At 31.1% G+C, this 22,005-nt stretch overlaps 3 protein-coding genes and 1 long non-coding RNA gene across 5 annotated transcripts; 2 read left to right on the top strand and 2 right to left on the bottom strand.

Moving 5' to 3' along the window:
* The first annotated feature begins 1,721 nt into the window (after positions 1 to 1,721).
* FUT13 (fucosyltransferase 13) lies at positions 1,722 to 6,963 on the top strand. Its single transcript, XM_022862513.2, has 3 exons — positions 1,722 to 2,285; positions 5,805 to 5,978; positions 6,094 to 6,963. Exons 1-3 carry the CDS (start codon positions 1,809 to 1,811, stop codon positions 6,658 to 6,660), a joined length of 1,218 nt encoding a protein of 405 aa, XP_022718248.2. The 5' UTR covers positions 1,722 to 1,808; the 3' UTR covers positions 6,661 to 6,963.
* LOC111276739 (uncharacterized) lies at positions 6,957 to 7,819 on the bottom strand. Its single transcript, XM_089763489.1, has 3 exons — positions 7,682 to 7,819; positions 7,317 to 7,424; positions 6,957 to 7,189 (listed from the first exon to the last, which is right to left on the bottom strand). Exons 1-3 carry the CDS (start codon positions 7,817 to 7,819, stop codon positions 7,052 to 7,054), a joined length of 384 nt encoding a protein of 127 aa, XP_089619615.1. The 3' UTR covers positions 6,957 to 7,051.
* A 617-nt stretch (positions 7,820 to 8,436) lies between these two features.
* Positions 8,437 to 11,673, top strand: LOC111276740 (uncharacterized). Of its 2 annotated transcripts, none has more exons than XR_016343457.1 (3): positions 8,437 to 9,142; positions 9,440 to 9,732; positions 11,098 to 11,673. It is a non-coding gene; the product is annotated as an uncharacterized LOC111276740 (long non-coding RNA). The 2 variants fall into 2 exon arrangements; XR_016343458.1 differs by lacking the exon at positions 8,437 to 9,142 and adding an exon at positions 9,179 to 9,280.
* A 673-nt stretch (positions 11,674 to 12,346) lies between these two features.
* Positions 12,347 to 18,844, bottom strand: LOC111276737 (receptor homology region, transmembrane domain- and RING domain-containing protein 2-like). The gene is made up of 4 exons (XM_022862512.2): positions 18,386 to 18,844; positions 17,871 to 18,101; positions 16,126 to 16,530; positions 12,347 to 13,262 (listed from the first exon to the last, which is right to left on the bottom strand). Exons 1-4 carry the CDS (start codon positions 18,516 to 18,518, stop codon positions 12,691 to 12,693), a joined length of 1,341 nt encoding a protein of 446 aa, XP_022718247.2. The 5' UTR covers positions 18,519 to 18,844; the 3' UTR covers positions 12,347 to 12,690.
* Positions 18,845 to 22,005: the final 3,161 nt, after the last annotated feature.

Raw genomic sequence — 22,005 nt, 5'->3', positions numbered from 1 at the left:
TTATTTTTAGAATGTAATATTTATTCTCATCTTCATTTAAATAAAAAATTAATTTTTAATTAGATATGAATAAAGTTAACATCTTTAATTATATAAAACTAATGAAATTGGCTTGATGAGTGTGGTAGGCATGGGGACGTAGCTCTTCGTGAGTTTGCTGATGCAAGGCAAGAGCCATTTACCGAAGAGTCTCTTGTTTTAATTAACTTTCTATATTCACTGCCTTGGCAGCTGTTCCCTAAGCGACTTGAGCAATTTGTCTTTGTAACCGATTTGGGAGTTTCAATTTTAAGTCTTTTGATTTGAAGTTCAAGTGTTAATTCTTGGGATGAGTTGACACTGTTTCGTACGAAAGATATTGCCATTTTTTGTATTATGAAAATTCGAGTAAGTTGCATGAGAGTGAAAGTTTTATTACTTATTCAACCCCAAATTTATTTTTCGACATTGTAAATAAAAAGAATGTTTTAAAATCATTTTTTGAATAAATTTATCATCAAAATATTGTCGCTAAAATATGTTTTTCTTTAAAATTTTAGTTTTATAAGTAAATTTTTAATTTTTAATAATTTTATACAAATTAATTTATGTGATATGTGAACGTGTTAATGAATTTAAATTATATATTTATACTCGTTTTAATTAATTCAATCCTTTAAATTTTTTGAATAATAAAATTTTATTCTATAAATTATTTATTATATAAAAATTGAAAATTATATTTTTTAAATAAATTTATATAATTTTTTGAAATAATTTTCATCCAGCAAAACTCATTCTATAATTTTGCCACCAATGTCATATTTGCTATTTTTAAAATATAAATAAAAATATTTCATGTATATTTATATTATGTATGATATAATTATATTATTAAAAAATATTAATTAATTCAATCAAATAAATTATTAATTTTAAAAGTAAAAAATTTATCAAATTAATCAATTAAATTATTTTATTTAATTCATTATTATTAAAACTAAAACGAATCAAATTGAGTTAACTGAATTCAATTAGTTTTTATCATTCAAATCGATTGAAATCTATTTTATTATTATAAGTATATATAAAAGTAAAGACTACGTATTGATTTAGAATCCATGTAGCCGTAGGAGTATTAAATGAAAGCAAAAACTTATACTTGTGGATTGTGATGCCACTGCAATCCAAAATGTTTACATTTTTACATGCCCCCAAACATAAGAAAGCCAAGTCAAAGTACTCTATAAAGACAATTTTATTTGTCCAAATAACAAAATCAACTTCCCATGTTGGAAAGTTTGAAAAGTTTGGGTGTGTGCGTGAGAATAATTTATATAAAATTTTATGATAATTTAAATTAATTAATTTCGAATTTATGATATATTTTATTATTTAAAAAATAATTTTAGTATTTTTGCGAGCTTTTAACAATGGATTCATCAAAATTAATATCTCGCAAAGGATAAACTTTTCATGTCGAGAAATTTGAGTGCATAAATATAATTTACATGGGATTATATCTCAAATCAATCAATTTTAAGTTAACGACGAATTGAAAAAAAACAAAAGAAAATTAAGTCAAAATAATAGGGCAAAGAAAATTTCAAACAAGTGCAATCGGCCAAACGGCTGGCAATAACCAATGAAAACCGTACCTCTGGCACCTAACTACATCGTAGTTGCGTAATGTTTTGAGGATGTTTCATGTGTTTAACTAGCAAACCAATTCTTCTTATTTTGTCTCTCTTTTTCAAAGGAGAGAAAACAAAGAGAGAGAGAGAGAGAGAGAGAGAGAGAGAGAGACCACAAAGACTAGCCAACTGACAATGCAATTGAAGCCTCTCAACACCTTCACCGTCACGCTCATGTTGTTCTTCACTTTCTTGATCCTAATCTTTTCAGGTTTCCTTGAATTCCCATCTGTATCAACCTCAATCCAACCCTTTTCCAACCCAACCGAGACACTCAATTCCAAGCCTGATCCTTTTACTGATTTGCTCTTGGCTTTCAAGAAATGGGATTCTCAAATGGGTTGTGCCCGGTTCAAGGAGAAACATAACGATTTGATCCGTTTGCTTTCTAACAGGTCTGGGTCTTTGCAGGAAGCTGTTGGTGTTTCTGGGTGCAATGAGTTGAAAATGGAGCATGTTAGTGTTTTGGTAAAAGGGTGGACTTGGATTCCTGATAATTTGGATAATTTGTATTCTTGTCGATGTGGGATGAGTTGCTTATGGACTAAATCTTCTGTTCTTGCTGATAAGTCTGATGCCTTGTTGTTTGAGACCACTACCCCTCCATTTCAGGTAGTTTTTCTCTTTGCTTTACTTTTTTTCTTTTTCTTTGCTGCAATTATGGAATATAGAAGATTTTTATTTGTTTGCTTAATTAAAATTGAAATCATACTTGTGATCTACTTGTCTTGTGGAGTTTAAAACTCTGATAATGTTTTTTTTTTGGAATGGAGTCATAGATTTGAATTGATATCGTAAGGAGATCAATAGAGAGAAGTGAAGTGGGTAATGTGTCAGTCATCACAATGTGAGTGAAGTGAAGTTTTTGAGTAATTTAGCTGCAGCCTGCGATGAACAAGGATGTTTGGTTTGGGAATATGAGGAATTTGATTTTGTTGGTAAGAGCAAGTTGACTAAACCAATTTGGTTAGTAGATTGTAATGATTTAGAATCTAGGGTTCCCTACTTCAGTTTAACGATTTCTTAACATGAGCAACAGATAGGTATACATGAACATAGTTCTAAATTGCAGACATGGTTGTGGTGTTGCAATTGCGGGTGTCACAGATGATACATAGCATGTTGCAGTTGTCATGGGTGTGACTTTTTATTTTTTCAAAAATCACATGCATATATATTATAATATATTGTATATATGATGTCAGTGCCTATGTTAATGGGGTTCTTACTATATTCATCACAGCCAAAATAATATATAAAAATAAATTAATCTAAGATCCATGTATGAAATACAAGTCCGATTAAAACAAACTTGATCCAAAAAACAATTACTAGGCATGAATAAAAATGTAAAAGTCCAACTTTCTTGTCCTTGTCCACCTTTTAGTAGATGCCATGGCTTACAAATTCCTTGGGAAGATTCAAATTTCCAACATCTCTCTTTGAGATTCTTTGTAAATTTCCTTTGAAGCATTAGAATTTGTTAGATCAGACAAAGAACCAAAACCTTAAAACTTTCCATGAAAAAAAATTGAAAAAATTTTGCTTGGAGATGGAGTCTACTTTAGGAAGAGGAAATGATGAACCGCTGTCCTTTGGAGCCTGATATGGGATTATCAGAATGGAAATAAGTGCAAATAGAAGACTGAAGAAACAAAATGAAAAAGAACTAGATTCATTCTTCTCCCTGCAACAAGGTATATTTCAAACAAAAACATCAATTATTTTTTGTTCATCTTTCAAAAGCTATTGAAAGTCTGTAGAAAGCTGTTTAACTTGAATTGCTGTCAATGTATTGTTCAAAACTTTTGTTTTATTGATTTTTTTAAATGCTTTCAGTTGCGACATTATGTCGCTTTTGGTTGCTGTCGCGGCCGATTTGTAGCAGGCATCAGCTGATACGGTTCTGATGCAGTATCTCATTTGTCTAATGGCCAAAATGTGGTGTGTAACAGCCAAAATGCGGTTCAGCACCTTGAGAATCCGTTACAAAGTATGTTCATGACAACCGCTATACTTAGGTTGTTATAATTTAGCTTATTACTCTCAGCTATAAGTGATGTTATTCACTTCTGTTCCATTATAATCTAAAAATTTTCAAATAATTCTTTATATACTTTTCACTTAGTGGAGGCATAACATAGTATTAAAATGTGGCTGTTATGCAACGTAATGACCTCTTTGTAACGAATTTTCAAGGTGCCGCACCACATTTTGGAATTTCCATGACAAATTTTCACCAATGTAATGACTGTGCAATGTAATGATGCATTACGCAACGTCTGCAACACCCACAACCACGACTGTGATTTAGAACTATGTGAGGCATAATGCATAGAGTTGCAGAATTGGCTTGTAGGAAATTGATGTTTTGTTACTTAAAAAGCTTCTTTTAGTTGTTGGGATGTAGGGTTGGAAGGTTATGTTGAATGCAAGTCAGGTTTGGATGTTAAGGTTTTTCCAAATATAGCTAGGGTGAATAAAGGTGCATGCACTACTTGGAAAAAGGTAGAAGAAATGTTACATTTGGTTGTTGTGGATGGTGTTATATTGAAGCTACTTTCGCAATATATTCTAAAAGAGTAGAAGATGGGCATTTTTTTTCCCTGCCTGAGGTGTAGGTTGCTGAAGAGGTGGATTTTGTGCCTTTCTACATGTTGGAGATCCTTTAAAAATGTGAATTAATAGTGGAAAAAAATGGCCAAAGTAGTTTTTTCTCAGTACATAGGGTCTGCTCATGGTTCATTAATTTATGCAGTAATAGGTTCTTGATAGAAATTCTCCCTCTTCCATAATATAGGAGACCCTTCATCAACTTTGGCCATTGAATTATGCTTTGCTAAGAGGCCACTTAGAGTTAGGCATTATATGAACGTGCATGCCAAAGAGAGGCAAGAGACGAAAATATTTCCAATATACATCCTCTGTCTTTTATTGGTAAACCCGATTGCCTCTACCATCATAGTCATGGAAACTCCTCCCAAAAACCTCACTATTGATGGTAATCAAGCAAGGTTCTCTGGTACGTTTCATGCATAATCTTCTAGCATTGAGAATTATGTTCTCTGGGATCCATTTTAGGGGATCCTCTAAATCAGAATCTTGATTATATAACTTAATATTTGTGATGCATTAACTTTGTAGTGATGTGGTTTGTTCCTTCAAGGAGCAGATTGGTCCTTGATACATTTGTAACCAGAAGGCATTTTGTCTTGGAGAAGATATTGACATAATTTGGCTTGTAAGCCCCAGAACCACAGTAGTTTATTTCCTCATTTTGATACAAAAATCATTAGTCTCTTGAAAATCTTGTCCAAAGAATCTTCTTGGAATCTTGTTAAAAAATTTTGTTAGAAGTATTCCTTTTGAGGAAGGGGAAGAAATCTAAAAATGTAAAAATGTGTAATACATCACATTTATGAAAGTCGTGCCTTTTAAAACTAGTTCTGCCTTACTGAAGGCAGAACTAGTGTATCATGTAAGTCATTACCGTCTTGAATATTGCAACAAGTCCATAGGTCCTCTATGAAAAGGACCTTAGTATATAAAGAGATGCAAGAGAGACAAAAGAAATCTCTCTTTTTGGTTTTTCGTCCGGCCAAGCATCAGTAAACTCCTTTTGACTAATTTTTTATCTCCTATAATTAAGTCCTTGCTTTTGCCTTATTCTTTGACATTATCCGTGCTCTTTCTTATAAAAAATATTAGCCACCAGAACTTGGAGATATTCATCTTGACTTGTTACAACGTTCAACCGGGATAGAAACTCCATTGCTTATCTGCATGTAGTTCTCATGTTATTATAGGCATTTTATGACAAATTTAGCTATTACACACTTGTGCTAAGTGTGAGCAAAGCTATTAACTCAAGCATCAGTTGGATAAACTTGAATCAGTAGATTGTCAGTGGTGTCCAATGAGAAGGTTAGCAGTCTCGCTGCAGTTTTCCAAGGGATGTTATCCCGATCTTTCTTCATGCATATTCACATTGCATCATTCAGAATACCAGTAAAATAGCTAGGTATGGATGTTTTGGCTTCCTGTTGCTTATTTAGATCATCCATACATCCAATCTTTGACTATTATTTTCTGGGATCAATTGAAATGGTCTTTTCTTTTCTTCTTGGTTAGAGGCACAGTGGAGATCCACTTCGTGTGTACATGGACCTTGAGGCTGGCAGGAGGCGTTCAGGTTGGGAGGATATATTCATCAGTTACCATGCAAAAGATGATGTTCAGTCAACTTATGCTGGTGCTCTCTTTCATAATGGTCGAAATTACCACATATCTTCATATAAGAAAAATGTGAGTAGTGGGCTTATATTTCTTTGTTCATGTGTTGTTCCCCAATTATCTCCTTTCATAAATCCATGGTTGTAATCACATTTGGGTTCTTTTTCTTCTTTGAATCTATTTCAAGGATACACTTGTTTATTGGTCTTCATCACGTTGCCTTCCTCAAAGAAACCAGCGTGCAAAGAGTCTCCTCAGGTTCCTGCCTCACCACTCATTTGGCAAATGCCTGAACAATGTTGGTGGTTCAGACATGGCCCTTTCCTTCTACCCTGAGTGTACCAATGATGACAATACCCCAAAGTGGTGGGACCATTTACATTGTGCCATGTCTCATTACAAATTTGTCCTTGCAATTGAAAATACCGTTACAGAGAGCTATGTGACTGAGAAGCTATTTTATGCTCTGGACTCTGGTGCGATTCCTATCTATTTTGGTGCTCCCAATGTCCTGGACTTTGTCCCTCCACATTCAATTATAGATGGAACTAAATTTAGCTCCATGGAGGAATTGGCTTCCTATGTGAAAGCCCTTGCTAATGACCCTGTCGCATATGCTGAGTACCATGCCTGGAGAAGATGTGGTGTATTAGGTAACTATGCAAAGGCCCGTGCAGCAAGCCTCGACACATTGCCATGTCGATTGTGTGAGGCAGTTAGTAAAAGAGGTGGAAGAAATGCAAGAACAGAATGAACTATTTATTGGTTTATAGTTCAATTAACTTTCCTGGTATTGGTAACTATAGTGAGTCATCAATTTTGTGTTTGATCTAAATAGAATTTGATGGAAAATGACCAATGGATTTGGTGGTAGGTGTAAAGTGGCTAGATTAACATGAACGAGGAATGAGGGACAAAGAAAGGGAATATTATCATATCATACTTGTTTTACCTTTTCTTGTGTTTAATCATTTACTTCTATTTCTTTGTATAATTTTTATACTATGTTTTGCATTGATGTTTACATGGTGGAGATCATGGCCAATTCACTTCTAAATCTTCTGCTGCAAATGAAAATGATGATGGAAAGAGTTTTTTTTTTTAATTTTATTTGAAGATTAAAAGTTCAGTATTCTACAAGTAGATCATATAATTGCTTGGCGACTTGACTGTTTCTTGATGCTTTTGTTAACTTCATCATCATCATCTTCCTTGTGGAACTTCCATACAGATGCCATTATTCCACTGCATGTTGAAGGTTTAGGCTTCACAGCCTTTTGGACCTGTCTCATCATTAGCTTAACTAATTCAAACCAAAGTTGCATTTAATCTTTTCAATAAGAAACTATTAGAACTGTTGAAGATGCTAACACCATGAAAAGTGATGAGACATAACCTTTCAGCTCTTACCTTTTGATTAGGTTTGTTCTTCTGGATCTTCACACTCTTCAGTTCTTCTGGTCTGTTTTGAAGGTATTCCTTCAACACATCATCCTTCATGGCATCTATTGTATCAGTCTACCATTTTTCAAACCAAAAGGAAAACAAAAACACCATTTTTTTCAGTCATCCAGTATTCAAAGCAAATGATAAGCAATTCTTCAATACACATGATCCACAGTTGCATGATCTATTAGCAGATAATCAACAGCTGCGTGATCTATTAGTAATGTACTAGATTTTTAATTTCAGTGATTAGGATTCAAATCTTGATAATTTAAAATAAAAAAAATTATACATTTAAGAAAAAAAAAAAGCTAGAAAACAAATAATACCCATTTCTTGAGATCATCTATATCTTTTAACAGAGCTTGTTCTTCCTTGTCTACCATTTTTATCTTCTCTTGCAATGACACAGCATTTGGCTTTGATGCTATCTTCTTGCTCTTCTTTCCTACTCTCCCACTTGACATATTTCCTTATAATTATGTAACTGAATCTACCCTATAATAATTGAGGAAATTGATTAAGCTTTGGGAATTAATGCAAAAAGGAAAAAAAAATAGTATATGACAAGATTAGAATTTGAGGTCAATATAACGGTTTTATCAGATGCTGCTCGTAACTTGTAGTTGTGGCCTAACGTTTCAGAATGAAATTAGTGAAACCCCAATTCCTGGAAACTGTTACATCAAGGCAAGCACATGTATAACATGTGAACCAACCGAAAATCTAGATTTACCCATGTATGACATTAAGGCAATAAGTGGATCTTATTTCTTAATGATATAAATCAGAATGATCACAAAAGATTGGTGAAAATGAAAATTTTAAATAAAATACAATGATACGATGTTAAAAGAAAACAAAAAAATATGAAAATGATATGGTAAACTGATAAAAATCGTACGAGTTTGATAAAAAAAAATGTGCTTCATTTTTTATGTCGATATAAATTGTAACATAATAATTTTCGTATTTTATATACATTTGACATAAAATAGACCTGATTAGGGCGTAACATTCCTTTGTATAATGTCACATTGTAAAGAAAAAGAAAACATCCTATTGATTATAACGATGAAGAGGAATCTTATAGTGATTTACAGAGATTATGACCTTTAGGATAAGCAAATTGAAGGAAAGAGATGAGAAGGTAGTATTAGAATGCTATGATGAGTTTTGCTTCATATCTGACAACACCTCAAATTAGTTGGGAACTATTGGAGTATGACCCTCCAAATATAAGGAAAAACTTAAGAAAATTGAAAGCACCTGTGTCAGGAACATACTGATATCCCAAAATTGACACATGATGACATGATTGGAACAACATTAAAATGGAAAATCAACTAGTCTAGAATTCAGTTTAACATGGTTATGTTCAATTGAGAAGAGTACAGGAACAAGTTTTTGAACAGAATCAAGTTAATATGGAGTCTCAATCATTTAGTTAAGATTTAGTTATTACTCAATTATTTAAATTGTAATGATCCTTTGTGGATATGTAAATGCCAGATATGGAAAAAGTTGTTGCTTTTGGAGCTGTGCTTTTTATTTATAGCTTGCATGCCAAGTTGGATCTCTCGTCTTTTTATTACTAGAAGATAATATGATGTTTGTTGGGCTGTAGTATATTCCTGTGTTCATGTATCTATTGTTTGGGTTCATTTTTATTTTCATTATCCATCCAGTATTGTAATTCAACATGCTATATAAGAAAGAATATGCTAGCATATATGGTAAATCATTATATCAACCTCAAATTTAAGTTGGATTTCCACTACCCTTCAGGAGTAAGACTCTTGTTTCACCTGCTTTGCTCTTTGATGGTTTAATAATAAGTTGAGCTTTGATTAATCCATCCTTTGACCAGGAACATTGGTTATCTATGTAAATAGGACTATAGGAACTTTTCGTTCATAACTTTAATGGTCAGCTTTCTATGTCTTGAAATGCATTGCCTACTGTCCTGTATATAACTTATTTCTGCTTAAATGTCTTCGATACTCTTTAATTTTGCTTATCATCTGTCATTTTTTTATGGCTGCAAAAAGAAAAAACAATCTTACCCTTCAGCTTCAATCATGCAGATGAATTTTTGGGGGATTTTATAAAACAGAATTTGCTCCCTCTGGTGGTGCCCTTGAACCATGAGACATTGAAGCAATTGATAGATAAGGAGAGGAAAATTGTCCTGACAATCACAGGTGATTTGAATGAAGAACAATCACAGAACTTGATCAAGTTATTGAAGGCTGCTGCATCTGCAAATCGTGACTTGGTATTTGGTTATGTTGGGGTTAAGCAATGGGAAGACTTTGCTAATAAATTTGGGGCCAATGAGAAGACAAAGTTGCCAAAAATGATTGTCTGGAATGGAGATGTGAGTATTACCACACTGCCCTTGTAGCACCTTTCTTCTTTCAATGTTTCTAGTGCTCTATCGTCAAGATTAGTCACTGTTCACCTGCTCTGTTGATCTTGTACAGTGTTGTTTCTTATAATTCACAACATATCATAATTATTTCTAATTGAAATGGAGCTTGTTTCTATATTTGCTGAGAAGCAATTTTAGAGCGTCAGTGACTGAGGTGAAGTAGAGCGTAGAAAGATCACAAGGAAGGATTAAGAGGAGAGAAGGATCATAAACATAAGTTGGAAGGGAGGAAAATAAAATAAAAGGAGCCATCATCCCTTGAGTAATGATCATATGATGGTGTCACACAAGATGACAAGAAGAGACTGAGGTAAAAGTAATGGGTTATGTGCACGAGTGTTTTGGGTAGGAATGCAAGTGAACTGGTGCACAGTGAATGAGATTAGTTTTGGTTTTATTCAACTTTATTTATTGAGCCAAACAAATGATTTCAAATATAATTTTGCAAACCGAGTTTAGTATATTAGTTCAACTCAACCATGGGTGAAGCTCAATACATTCTTGAATAGGCTTGTTCATAACATGTTTAGCTGCTAGATCTTTACTTGTTTAATCCTTCAAAGAAAGATTGTTCAGCCTCATTAAGAACTCATTTAACGAGATTATAGTATACATGACAATATTAGATATTCTCTTTTAGGCTTTCATTTCCCTTTCTTTTCAACCTAGGTGCTCCAATCCCCCACTTTTAGGGAGCTCATTTCCCTTTCTTTTTCTGATGGAGAAAAGAAGAAATGATGCAAGTCAATAAATATCTTATCAAATACATTTTTAATTCTTTAACTGTTATTAAACCCTTTTTTTAGCTTTTACTCAGTATTGAAAAGAACTCTTGTTTTTATCTCTTCATAAATAAAGATTAGTATGTATGTATGTATGTATACATGTATTTATCTATCTATCTACTTTCTTAAATGTCTTCATCCAAATTGCAAACTCTGAAATTATAGAGCTTGCTATTGGTGATTCTGCTTCCAAATTTTAATAATTGTTTCTTGAGTTTTCCTTGAATTCATTATCCCTATATCTTTTGAACCAATAAAATTGTTTCTAAAAGCTAGTAAGTGCTGGAGTTGGGTTTCTTCTATGATGATTGATCGTCTTCATCTAGAAAATGTATGATTGTTGTTCGTGGTGGCTTCTTCCTTGACGTTTCAACATGTATATTTCTTACATTTGAGGTTATCAAGATTTGAATCCTGATCATTAGAACTAAGAGTGATATTCTATAATAGTTGATCATATTCATCTAGAAAAGGCTATAAAACTAAATCACGTTCACTGACCTACTACATTTTGTTGATATGCAAGGTTAATGGTATTGAAAGCCTTGATAACGAGGATCAGGGGCCTCAAATCTCACTGTTCCTGAAGGATATAGAAAAGGAAGAACAGAAAGGAAAACTGTTAACGGGGCATCATTTATGGGCTTTATCAATTCACTAATTGGCATTAGAACTGTCTACATAATTGTCTTTATCGTTGCAATGATGATCCTTATACAAAGTATTGGTAAAGACCACGAACCTCTCCGGGTTGGCAGTCGAGATGAGGCTGATCATGCTAAGAGCTCTGAGGCTGAAAGCAGTCATATGGAGCTAAGAAAGAAGATTAAACTTAGGCATCTTCCTGGTTGAGATATAGCAACAGAAAAAGATACGTATGAAATAGAGTTGTTGTGCAGGGATCAAACCTGTTAACAATGCTATGCTGAAACCGATGATCCCTGCTTTCTCGACATGTATTTTGCTGTGTTCAATGCAGGCAGTCTTGTTTCAAGAACTTGAGTGTTAAGGAGTAATGGTATGTATTTATCAACAGTCCTTGTTCTTTCCTCTGAACACTGTTATTGCACATTCATGGGTTTATTATTTTCTTTATTTTCCATAGCTTTGCAATTTTTCTTCAATAATGTACTATTTTTTTGATGAATCAAGTGATGTACAATAATTGTTTCATTTCAATCTAGTTCTGTTACAGGAAGTGTATGGTGTGTCTTTTCTTGTTTTTCTATTTAGCCGTAAAGAGTTTGTGAGCTTGGATCAGTATATTTCTTCTTTGAGTTAGTCCAAACGGACTTCTTTATATCGAAGTTAATGAATTCATGAAAAATTATCTTCCCACAATCTCCCAACGAATACGAACACAGACAAAAAAAAAAAAAAAAAAAACCCACACTCTTTACCATTTGACTCAACCATACATTAATCTAGGAGCAAAAGCAGAGAACTCTCAACTTCTAAGTAGTAGAATGCTATTGAGAACTGGGTGCCTTCAAAACTTTTTTACCTTTATATCCCACAGTTTTTTTTTTCTTGGAATTTTTACAGGCAGCATTCATTGACATTAAAATGAGATGCTCTTGCAAGTTTACAATAGATTTCTCTCCTTTCTTCCCCAACAAAGCAAGGTATGTAAAACGATTTTAACACATTTTTCCTCTTCAAAGCATCAACAATTATTAGTGTGGAAAATTAAGGTTACTTGTACATTTGGAAAAAGAAAATCCAAATTGGAAACAACACACTGCTAATATCAACATGATTAGGCATCTACAGAATTCAGTTGTTAAGGGTTAACTATATTCACAGACGGCTAAAACAATGTTAACAATTCTCTACTCACATTAATACACATTCTCTGAGTATAAACTTTCAAAACCTCATTAATATAAACCACAATATCATTTTGGGAATCAAGACAAATGACACAAATCTCATGCAACAAGGTACAAATCCAGCAACAACATGTTACATTCTCGACATTGGAAAAGAACGCAAGCAATCACATCAAGAGGAACCCGATAATGGTATAATGACCTATGATTAGTACCAAAGATCGGAAAGATTTAATGTATGTAGCTCACTCCATTATATGAAATTCAGCTTGTTATTATTCATCTAATTAACATTCTGGAAGAGAATGAGCAGATGCAAAAGGCGAAAAACTAGTAGCTGACTCACTGTAATGCAGTGGATGCAGGTGGTGACCAGAAGAACTCACTAAATTTGGTGACGCGTTGCTTGGGCTTGGTAAACAGGGGGACATGTATCTTGCATTAAGAGGTGATATAGATGGGTAATTAAATGAGGCCGGTGAAACCAAATGAGAAGCATGAGATCTTTGAGAGTATGTGTTCCTAAGATCTACTGAGCTTCGGCTATAGCTCATGGAAGGAGATTGATGGTAGGACCCAAGTGATTGCGGAATATATGGACTACTGACAAGAGAATGAGTATGAGAAACTGATGGAGACCATGATGCTTCAGGGGCGATTTGTATGGCTGATGATGATGCTAATGAGGATCTAACAGATGACAACACAGAGGAAGACATGGAGCTTGGGGTGGATGAAAGCAATGGTGTACTTTCTGACGCAGGTGGATCACTTGGGCTAGTTCTTGCATCTCGTTTGCAAACAGGGCAAAAAGTTCTCCATGTCGTAAGCCAAGAATCAACACAGAAAGCATGAAACTCTGAAAAAAAAATGCCAATAAATATTCAGATATACACATAAAATATAAACTTCAATAAATAAAAATAAAGTAAACAAACCAAGTAAGAAGTTGAAGAAGCTTTCTAGATGTCACTATTAAGAAGGCAAGAATGATAGCAAGGGTATACATTCCCAACTCATGGTGCTCCAAATAAAACTAAAAAATAATAAATAAATAACCGATGTAAAATTGATATATTTCTTTTAATTTTTCCTCAAGCTACATTTGTTCGAGGGAGGGGATGATAAGGACACAATTCATACATATTTCATATGACTGCTTCTTAGAAGCAGTATTTCATATTCTTGAAAATCACAACATAAAATATAACAAAAAAATAATTCATGCAGGACAGAGAAGGGTTGGTTTTAAACCTAAACAGAGTGGGAAATTTAATAATAAAAAGAAACAAGATAAGGTCTAGGCTTGACAACGAGATATCCTTACAAGTCACAACCTGGCATCTGGTGGATTTTCACCTTGAGCTAGGGTTACTAAAATGCAATCCTAATAAAAGTATAACAGCTGCTAAAATTTTTCCTAAATGTGATATAATTAATTGGAAGCAGTTGAGACTTCCAGATAACCTAAACCAACAAGGATATTTTCCAACTGGAGTCAACTTTTAAAAAAAAATTCCTATGCTCTAAATAAAATCCCAAAATAATAAGCCTCTTGGACTACACACTTTGCAATTTCCAGAAAATCTGAAAATTACCAGAAGAATCTTGACTCATAAATTTATAGAAATAATCAGATTAAATAAAATTTACTACTTCCTAGCACAAGCATGCATGAAATTAAAACTTATCATAACTAAGCCAGCTGGCTAAGATTCTATATTAGTTTTGACATCAGGTAAAGATCAAGACCCCTATTTCTTTGGCATTAATATTGCTTATTGTTCTTTCCCCCATCCATAACCACATCCAAATTGTAAGGTCTTCCTTACAATTCAAACAACTTTTTCTTAAAGATAATTAGAATAAAAGAAAGAAAGGTATGTAGGAATTAGGATTAGTCCAACATTAAGAACAGACCACAACTCTAGATTTCTTTGGCATTTGATCTTCTATCGTGTTCTTTCAAACATTACAAAACACCTTATAATTTGAAAGTCTTTTTTACAATTCAAACAAAATATCTTAAGGGTAATGGCTACACTCAAAGAAGTCATACACATGTATTTGTTTTTACCAAAATGATAAACAAACCCAAAACTCAGACCAACAGAAATCATGGAGCCTAATATCACTACCTTGAACATGACACTACTTAGTCACCGAGAAGGAAGCAACAATTGGACAAATAGGGAAAATATTAGCAAATATTTACTACAAACAAAAAGCTCATGTAGCAGAACTAAGAGTGGATAGAAAAATGAAAAGATAGAAAATTGAAGGGAGAGAAAAGTGAAAAAAAAATGGAAAATATATGTTTTCTTTTATATTAAGGTTAGTAGGAAAAATGGAAATGTGGAAGGAAAAGTAATTTTCTTTTCATCCATTACTTGGTATGGTTAAAAAATGAGAAGAAAGAATACAATAATTATATTATTTTACCATTATACTTTACTTAAGTTACGATAACAAGATAAAATCTAAAAAATTATAGATGATCTTGTAAATAAGCACACTTGACTCAAATCTTTCTCATTTTCTCTTCTCCTATCTTTCCGATTTGGAATGGTCTGTTTCTTGTGAATGACGGTGAAAAATGAACATCTTTCCTATTTTTTTCTTCTCACTTTTCTCTCTTGCCAAGCACACCCAATATTCATTTTCTTTCAGATTTTCCACCCCCTATCCATCCTTCCACTTTTCTACTCTATCAAGCACACCCTAAGAGCTTGATTGACCAAGCAATGCAACACTATTTACTTAAAAATCTTTTTGAAGGCAAAGATCTTAGAGATACATTAGTAATTACGTAACATAACAAGAAAATTTTTTTGTATAATAATAGTAATACAAACGTTCTCCTCCAGTCTTGAGTCATCAAAGAGTATATCTGTGTCTTTAAATGAATGGAATAAACAATTATCTCAGGACAGCAAACAAGTGATATAAGAATATATGGAGGTGAGCACATGTAAGTCTGCATGCATTCTGTAATCAATTGTAATTTGGATTTCTTTAAGAGATATAAGATTTAGGACGTGCAAATATCACATGATAATCAAATTTCAACATTTGGGACAACTATATATATGAATCCATTTTCCCACTCAACTCTAACTTATGTCTTTTGAGAATTTTAGAATAAGAATGCAAAGGACCTGCTAATGACATTTGCTTTAATCATTCAAGAAATATTCTTTTTATAATAACAAAGAGCAATTCCTGAGAAGAGAAGTTAGATAAACCCCTCAAGCGTATGGCTACAAAAGCTATTGTGAATTCACAGCTGTGCATACAAGTCTACAACAATATTTTCTGGTCTATGCGAAACTCAGAAACAATGTCCATTTACTCCCTAGCTTCCCATATTTGAGTTTTGATTTTAAAATGGAATACTAATCAGAATTATTATCTCAAGTGCACTGTGTATTATTATTGAACTCATTGAGAAGAAATTATTAGTATCTGAATGCTTCTAAATCAAATGGAACAAATAGTTTTCATCTCCTCTTAAAGCTAAATTTGTGCTAGTGCAAACAGCAAACAGCCATTGGGAAACGATAGAAATATGATAGCCACCAACAAAAAATGTCTCATGAGATTGATGGCCTAATCTCTATGCAAAATACATACAAAAGGACACATGGCCACCAAATTAAAATAAATATAATTAACACAAAAAATAGCAAGCAATGTCATCCTCAGTGTTGTAAGAAGCTTACTGTGACAACATGGAAGAATCCTGAGTTTCTCTCCCACGGTATAATCTTCAAGACATATTGCACACGTTCTTGATGTACAATTATCTTCTAAGACCACAGTGAATATCAAGCTAGGCATTGCTTTTACCAAACGCCTGCTCATTCCATGGAATTCACGAACTCGAGAAGAATGAGGGCGTTCTCGTCTAATGCGATGCCTACGTACAAAGAAACAAGTTGCCAGCACTGCTGACATGGCAAGTAGAGAAATAAAGGAGATGGCCATGATCGACCATGCTGAGTTTTCAAAACTAGGGATTAGCCATAACTCCATATCAGTAGACCCAGCATACTTTTTGAGTATTTCACCAGAGGCTTTGGAAACAAAGGCAGCATGTATCTTTATGCCAGCTGAATTCCCAGCCACTATAAAAAAAAGGGTAAAATTAGAGGCATCATATAGAAAAGTATATTTTTGTTCAAGAACAACAACAATGACAGAAACAAATAAACATCTGCCACTCAAGGAAATATTAAAAATAAAAATAATAAAGGAATTTGCAACAGAACAAAAATATGTCTAAATGAATAAGGGCAGAATATTTATAAATGTAGATGAATTAAATTAAATGATGGTAAAGATTTGGTCCTAATTCTCACTCCTCTTGAAAGCATTCAGAGTCCAGCATAAATACACCACTGTCCCATATAACACATCTTTAATTTCATCACCCACTGTCATTTGCAATCTACCCTAGCAAAAAAGTTATCTTCCAGATAGTAAATCCAACATCCAAAAAGTATTTACTTGTTGGAGATGATTCGGCAATTAAAGGTGTGATTGATTAAGGTATTTACAGTTTGATAGGTGTAACATGTTTCTAACTAAGAACTATATCTAAAGAACTGAAGATATAAGCATGACGAGTTATCATAATAAACTGTTTAAGTGGTATAATATGCATACTGCTTTGAAGAATCACATAATATACAATTAATTTTACAAGTATGTGGCAAATGCAGGAGGACTAAAATGGAAAAAAATTTGCAATTTTTGTCTGCCAAGATCGATGGATTCAAAATTGTTCACAAAATTATATGCATCAGAAACAGAACCAAGTACAGAATTTTATCTAGGAGACCAGATAAATTAGAGTAAGATGAAAAGTTTTCTATCTATAGGAAAACAATATTTACTAGTGGGAGTTAAATAGGGACTCTAGATCATGCAAAGCACATTTCTCCAACTTCTTCCTTATCAAACTTTGCCGAACAACTACATCAGCCCAATCCCTACTAAAGATGAAAAGCATATTCTACAAAATTAAATTTGTGGTCCATGAGGTTACTCATGTTTTCAGAAAACATAAATATGGTTTAATGACTAGCAAATCACACCAACCTACCATTCAACAAATACATCATATGTGAGAATGCTTATGGTCAAAATGTCTGAAAGGGTTAAACAAAAGATGAGTAATTAAACTGATGCAATCAAGATTTAGGGACAAATAAGGTCAAAAGGAAATTCAAAGAGGACAACAGGTTTTTTAGGATTTACAATATTATTTATATTAGCAAATCCTGTTAAAGATCTCCTAGAATTTATTGACACAAAAAGGGTCTATTTTATCATTTACATAGTGTTCCAATAATGATTATTGGCAGCAAATTGCTCTTGCAAACCAAGTTTACCAAAATGTACATAAATATGCAATTGCAATCATTCAATATAAGTGATGTTTTTCAAAGAAACAGGGCATTACTTGCAACCAAGACACCATCATCATCATCGTTATAGACGATGGCGGCTTTGAATCCTGCCTTTTGCACTCTCCTTACTTTCTCCTCGAAACTGCACCCTCCTCTAATAACCAACGCAAAAGGGGAAGTAACATTCGAAACTTTTTCAGCTTTATTACTCAAATCCGAACACGCATCAAGAGGCTTTGCCAAATATAATACCCCACATTCCCCTGACCCTTTAATTGCTGGAGCTGAAAATTACCAACAAAACAAAATCGTAAAACAAACATTCACTTATATTTTCAACACCAATAGACTTCAATTTCTCATTTCATGTACAGTTTATACAAACAAAAGATAAAATAACATATTCAATCAAATTAAATAAGTTCAGCTCAAATAAGAAAACACATATTCAACTTTGAGCTCTTAGAATACCTAAAGATCCAAATTTTCCTGAATTTTCCCACACTTACTCAAGAACTAAACAGAACAAATCGAAAATAAATTTAAAAAAGAAAAAAAAAAAGCTTACCAAAATTAGCTTCAATAGCATCAAAAGAGAGGGTAACGTTGCTTCCAATCAACACAACACCGGCTGACGTCATCCAACAAACACTCAATAAACAGAGAACCCATAATAATAATAATACCACAGCACGATTCATCTTAATCCAAAAATTACCAAAAATAAATTCGACCTCAAATAAAATACCCTAATTCTCTGTCTAAAGGAAGGGATTTGATTTTGTTGGGGGTTCAGAAGGGAATGGATACATCAGCTTCCATTAGCACAAGAGAAATAGGGAGAGAAACCAAAATAAAGAGAGAATATATGAATCTGGGGATTCTGCTTTCAAAATTGATGCTTTTTAAATCTGATGATAGTAATTTCTTATTTCATCAGATTGTTTTAAAGATCCTGTGCAATTAGTTCGAATACAATATCGAAACGGAGAAAGCTTTTTGTTTTGTTTTAGTTTTTCTTGTGTTCAAAACATCCAATTAAATATTAGAAAATTAATAATAATGATTTTTTCAGCAGTACTTACTTTTTACAGGGATACTATTTTTTTGATCCCTTAACTATTTTATTTATTTTCTAATGTAATATCTAAATAAAAAATATTTGTAATCAAGTACTTAAACTATTTTTACGAATATTAATTTGTCTCAACCTTTAATATTATTAAAATAATATTAATATGATATTTAAATATTGATATAAATAACACATGATTATAACGTGATCTAAATTAAAAATATCAATTTTATTCATTATTCAATGAAAAATTTAATTTTTTACTTGAATAAAGTTAGAGATAAATATTATATTGTGAGTATGGAGATGAGAATACGTATGATTTTAAATTTTTATTGGTTACAGGATTAGAGATAGGTAATATTGCACTCATACCGTACATAAGATGTAACTGATATATTAGTACAATAAATTATTTGGATTTGATTCGAATAAAATTTAAATTCGATTCGATTATTATTTAGTTGAACTCAAGCTTAAGTAAATTGACTTATTAATCAAATCGAGTTCGAGATATTTTATTAATTAAAATATATTAAAATATAAAAATATAATTTAATAGAGTTTTTATATTTTAATATATTTTAATTAATAAAATATCTTGAACTCAAATATAAATAATCAAAAATTTATTAAATATAAAAATTGAATTTATTTTTACATGTTAATTGAGTTTAATTAAACGAGTTTAAGTAGTTTGATTTTTATCTTGGGTCGAACTTGAACTAAAAAAATAAAATTTGATCAAGTTAGAGTCAAAATTTGAGTTTCAAATTTCGAATTAAGCTCAAACTTAAGCTTAATACTGTATCGATTCGAATTCAATTGATTACATAAATTATTATTTTAGATTAATTAAAATTAATATATTTTTATTGAAAACTATTAATATATATTTCTAAAAAATTACTTAAATATACAAGATAAAAATTTAAAAAATTTTAGTTTTTAATTTTTTAAAACTATAAATATAAAGATTACTCATACTTATTTTTACGTGAGGATGTGAATATGAATAATTTTAAAATACTCAAAGGATATGAATATAAAAATGAGTATAATATAAAAATTTATCGATGGAGATAAGAAGTGTTTTACTTTACTCTACCCTAACCATTGACGTCCCTATTCTAGATATGATTTTTATGCATTATTTAAAAAAAATAAATATAATTTTTAAGAAAAAAGTTGTTATTTATTAAAAATAACGTGATAATCACATCATTATTATTGATAATTATATATCATTCACGTCAATATTTAAATATTATTTAAATATTATTTTAATAATGATAAGAGATTAGGATAATTTAATATATAAAATTAAAATTTGAGTATTTGATTACTAATTTTTTAAATTTAGATGCCACATTAGAAAAATTATGATAGTTTAGGTGTCAAATTAGGTATTATCCCTTCTTTATATAGTTTTGTTGATAAAGCCGTTTAGGTCAAGCAATTTTGTCTTTTAATGGACAATGATAGCTTTTCTATAATCTTTGACGGCCGAAGAAGAAACTAGATTAATCTAAAACTTAATTAATTAATTCCTAAAAAAATAATTAATTAATTAAAACTTTTTTGAGACTGATAACATGTTATTAACTTTATTATGGACAAACATATCAAAAGCAAAAACAAAGGTATTATGGCAAGTAGCCCACTTGGGAAGTCGGGATTAGAGCTGTAGATGTGTCAGGTTGGCCAGGTCAAAGTTCGGTCAGCTTTTTAAGATAATGTTTGAGGTGTGGTCCGAAATCCGGAGTGTTGGATTCAATAGGTCCAAAATTTTTTAAAATATTAAATTTTAATATTTTTATTATAAAATTAAATTTAAAATATTTTTACTAACTTAATATGTCAAATCAAGTGAAATCTAATCAAAAATTCTTGTCGGCTCTCGAAATTATTTACTTGGAATTATTTCATTATTATTATTATAAAGATGAATGTTATGAACAATTTATAAATAATAAAAAAATATTTAATATAATATTTAAATATTTAAAATTTTTAATATGACATTCGAGTTATAAAAATTTTAATTATTGTGATATTTATGATAATATAATTATTTTTAAATAATAATTTATGATAAATAAATAGCTATATAAATATTATATTAATCTTTTAATATTAATCCTCATTATAATAGAGTATTAAAAATATTTATTAAGATTATATTTTAGAAATTTTATGTAATGGTAAATAATTAATTCTCTTCAAAAAAACTTAATCTTTTTGTCTAATAACAATTTGAACTTGCAAGCCTCACCATTATTCACAAATTATTTTGATTTGCAAATTAAATTAAATGCTTTCTTGTATTCACAAAACAAATTCCTTGGATATGAACAATGGAAAGTCTTTTCCAATGCAAAATAGTTTCTTTTGAAACACAATAATTTTTTAGGTGATATTTAAAACATAATAATTAAAAGTGAAGAATTGTTTGAGGAATATATAATAGGTTTAATATTATAAATAATTTTTAAATTATAATGAAATGTTTAATGTGATATTTAAATTTTAAAAAATTTTAATGTGCTATTTAAATTATAAATTTATTAACTAATATAATATTCACCCTAATATCATTTAGTTCAAAATAATAATACGTGATTGATAAATAAATTTTAAAATATTAGTTAAAAGATTTATAATTTTAGTATCACATTAAAAATTTTTAAAATTCAAATATCATATTAAATATTTTATCATAGTTCAAGAAATATTTGTGAGATTATTCTTATATAATATCATTAAGTTCGAGCTTTTACAACGAAATGTGTGACTTTTTTTTATTAGAATGAACTAAATTAATTGAGATTTTAAGTTGAAATGACGTATTAATTAAAGGAATTAATAATTTTTAATTATGAATTAATTAATTAATATGATATTTATTTTTAATATTATTAATTTTAAATAGTGATATATAATTGACAAACAACCTTCAAATACCACATTAATTAAAAAATTTATTGTGCAAATACTATATTAAAAATTTTTAAAATTCAAATATCATATTAACATTTTTTTTATAATTAAAGAGCAATTTGTGACATTATCTTTATATAATATCATCAAGTAGGGTAAGATAAAGTTAGAGC

This window comes from Durio zibethinus, chromosome 7, assembly GCF_047325235.1.
Source record: "Durio zibethinus cultivar Kanyao isolate XHJ-2024 chromosome 7, ASM4732523v1, whole genome shotgun sequence".
NCBI classification, from domain to species: domain Eukaryota; kingdom Viridiplantae; phylum Streptophyta; class Magnoliopsida; order Malvales; family Malvaceae; genus Durio; species Durio zibethinus.
Note: the sequence above shows the minus strand (reverse complement) of the source record. Positions and strands in the feature narration are given on the sequence as shown.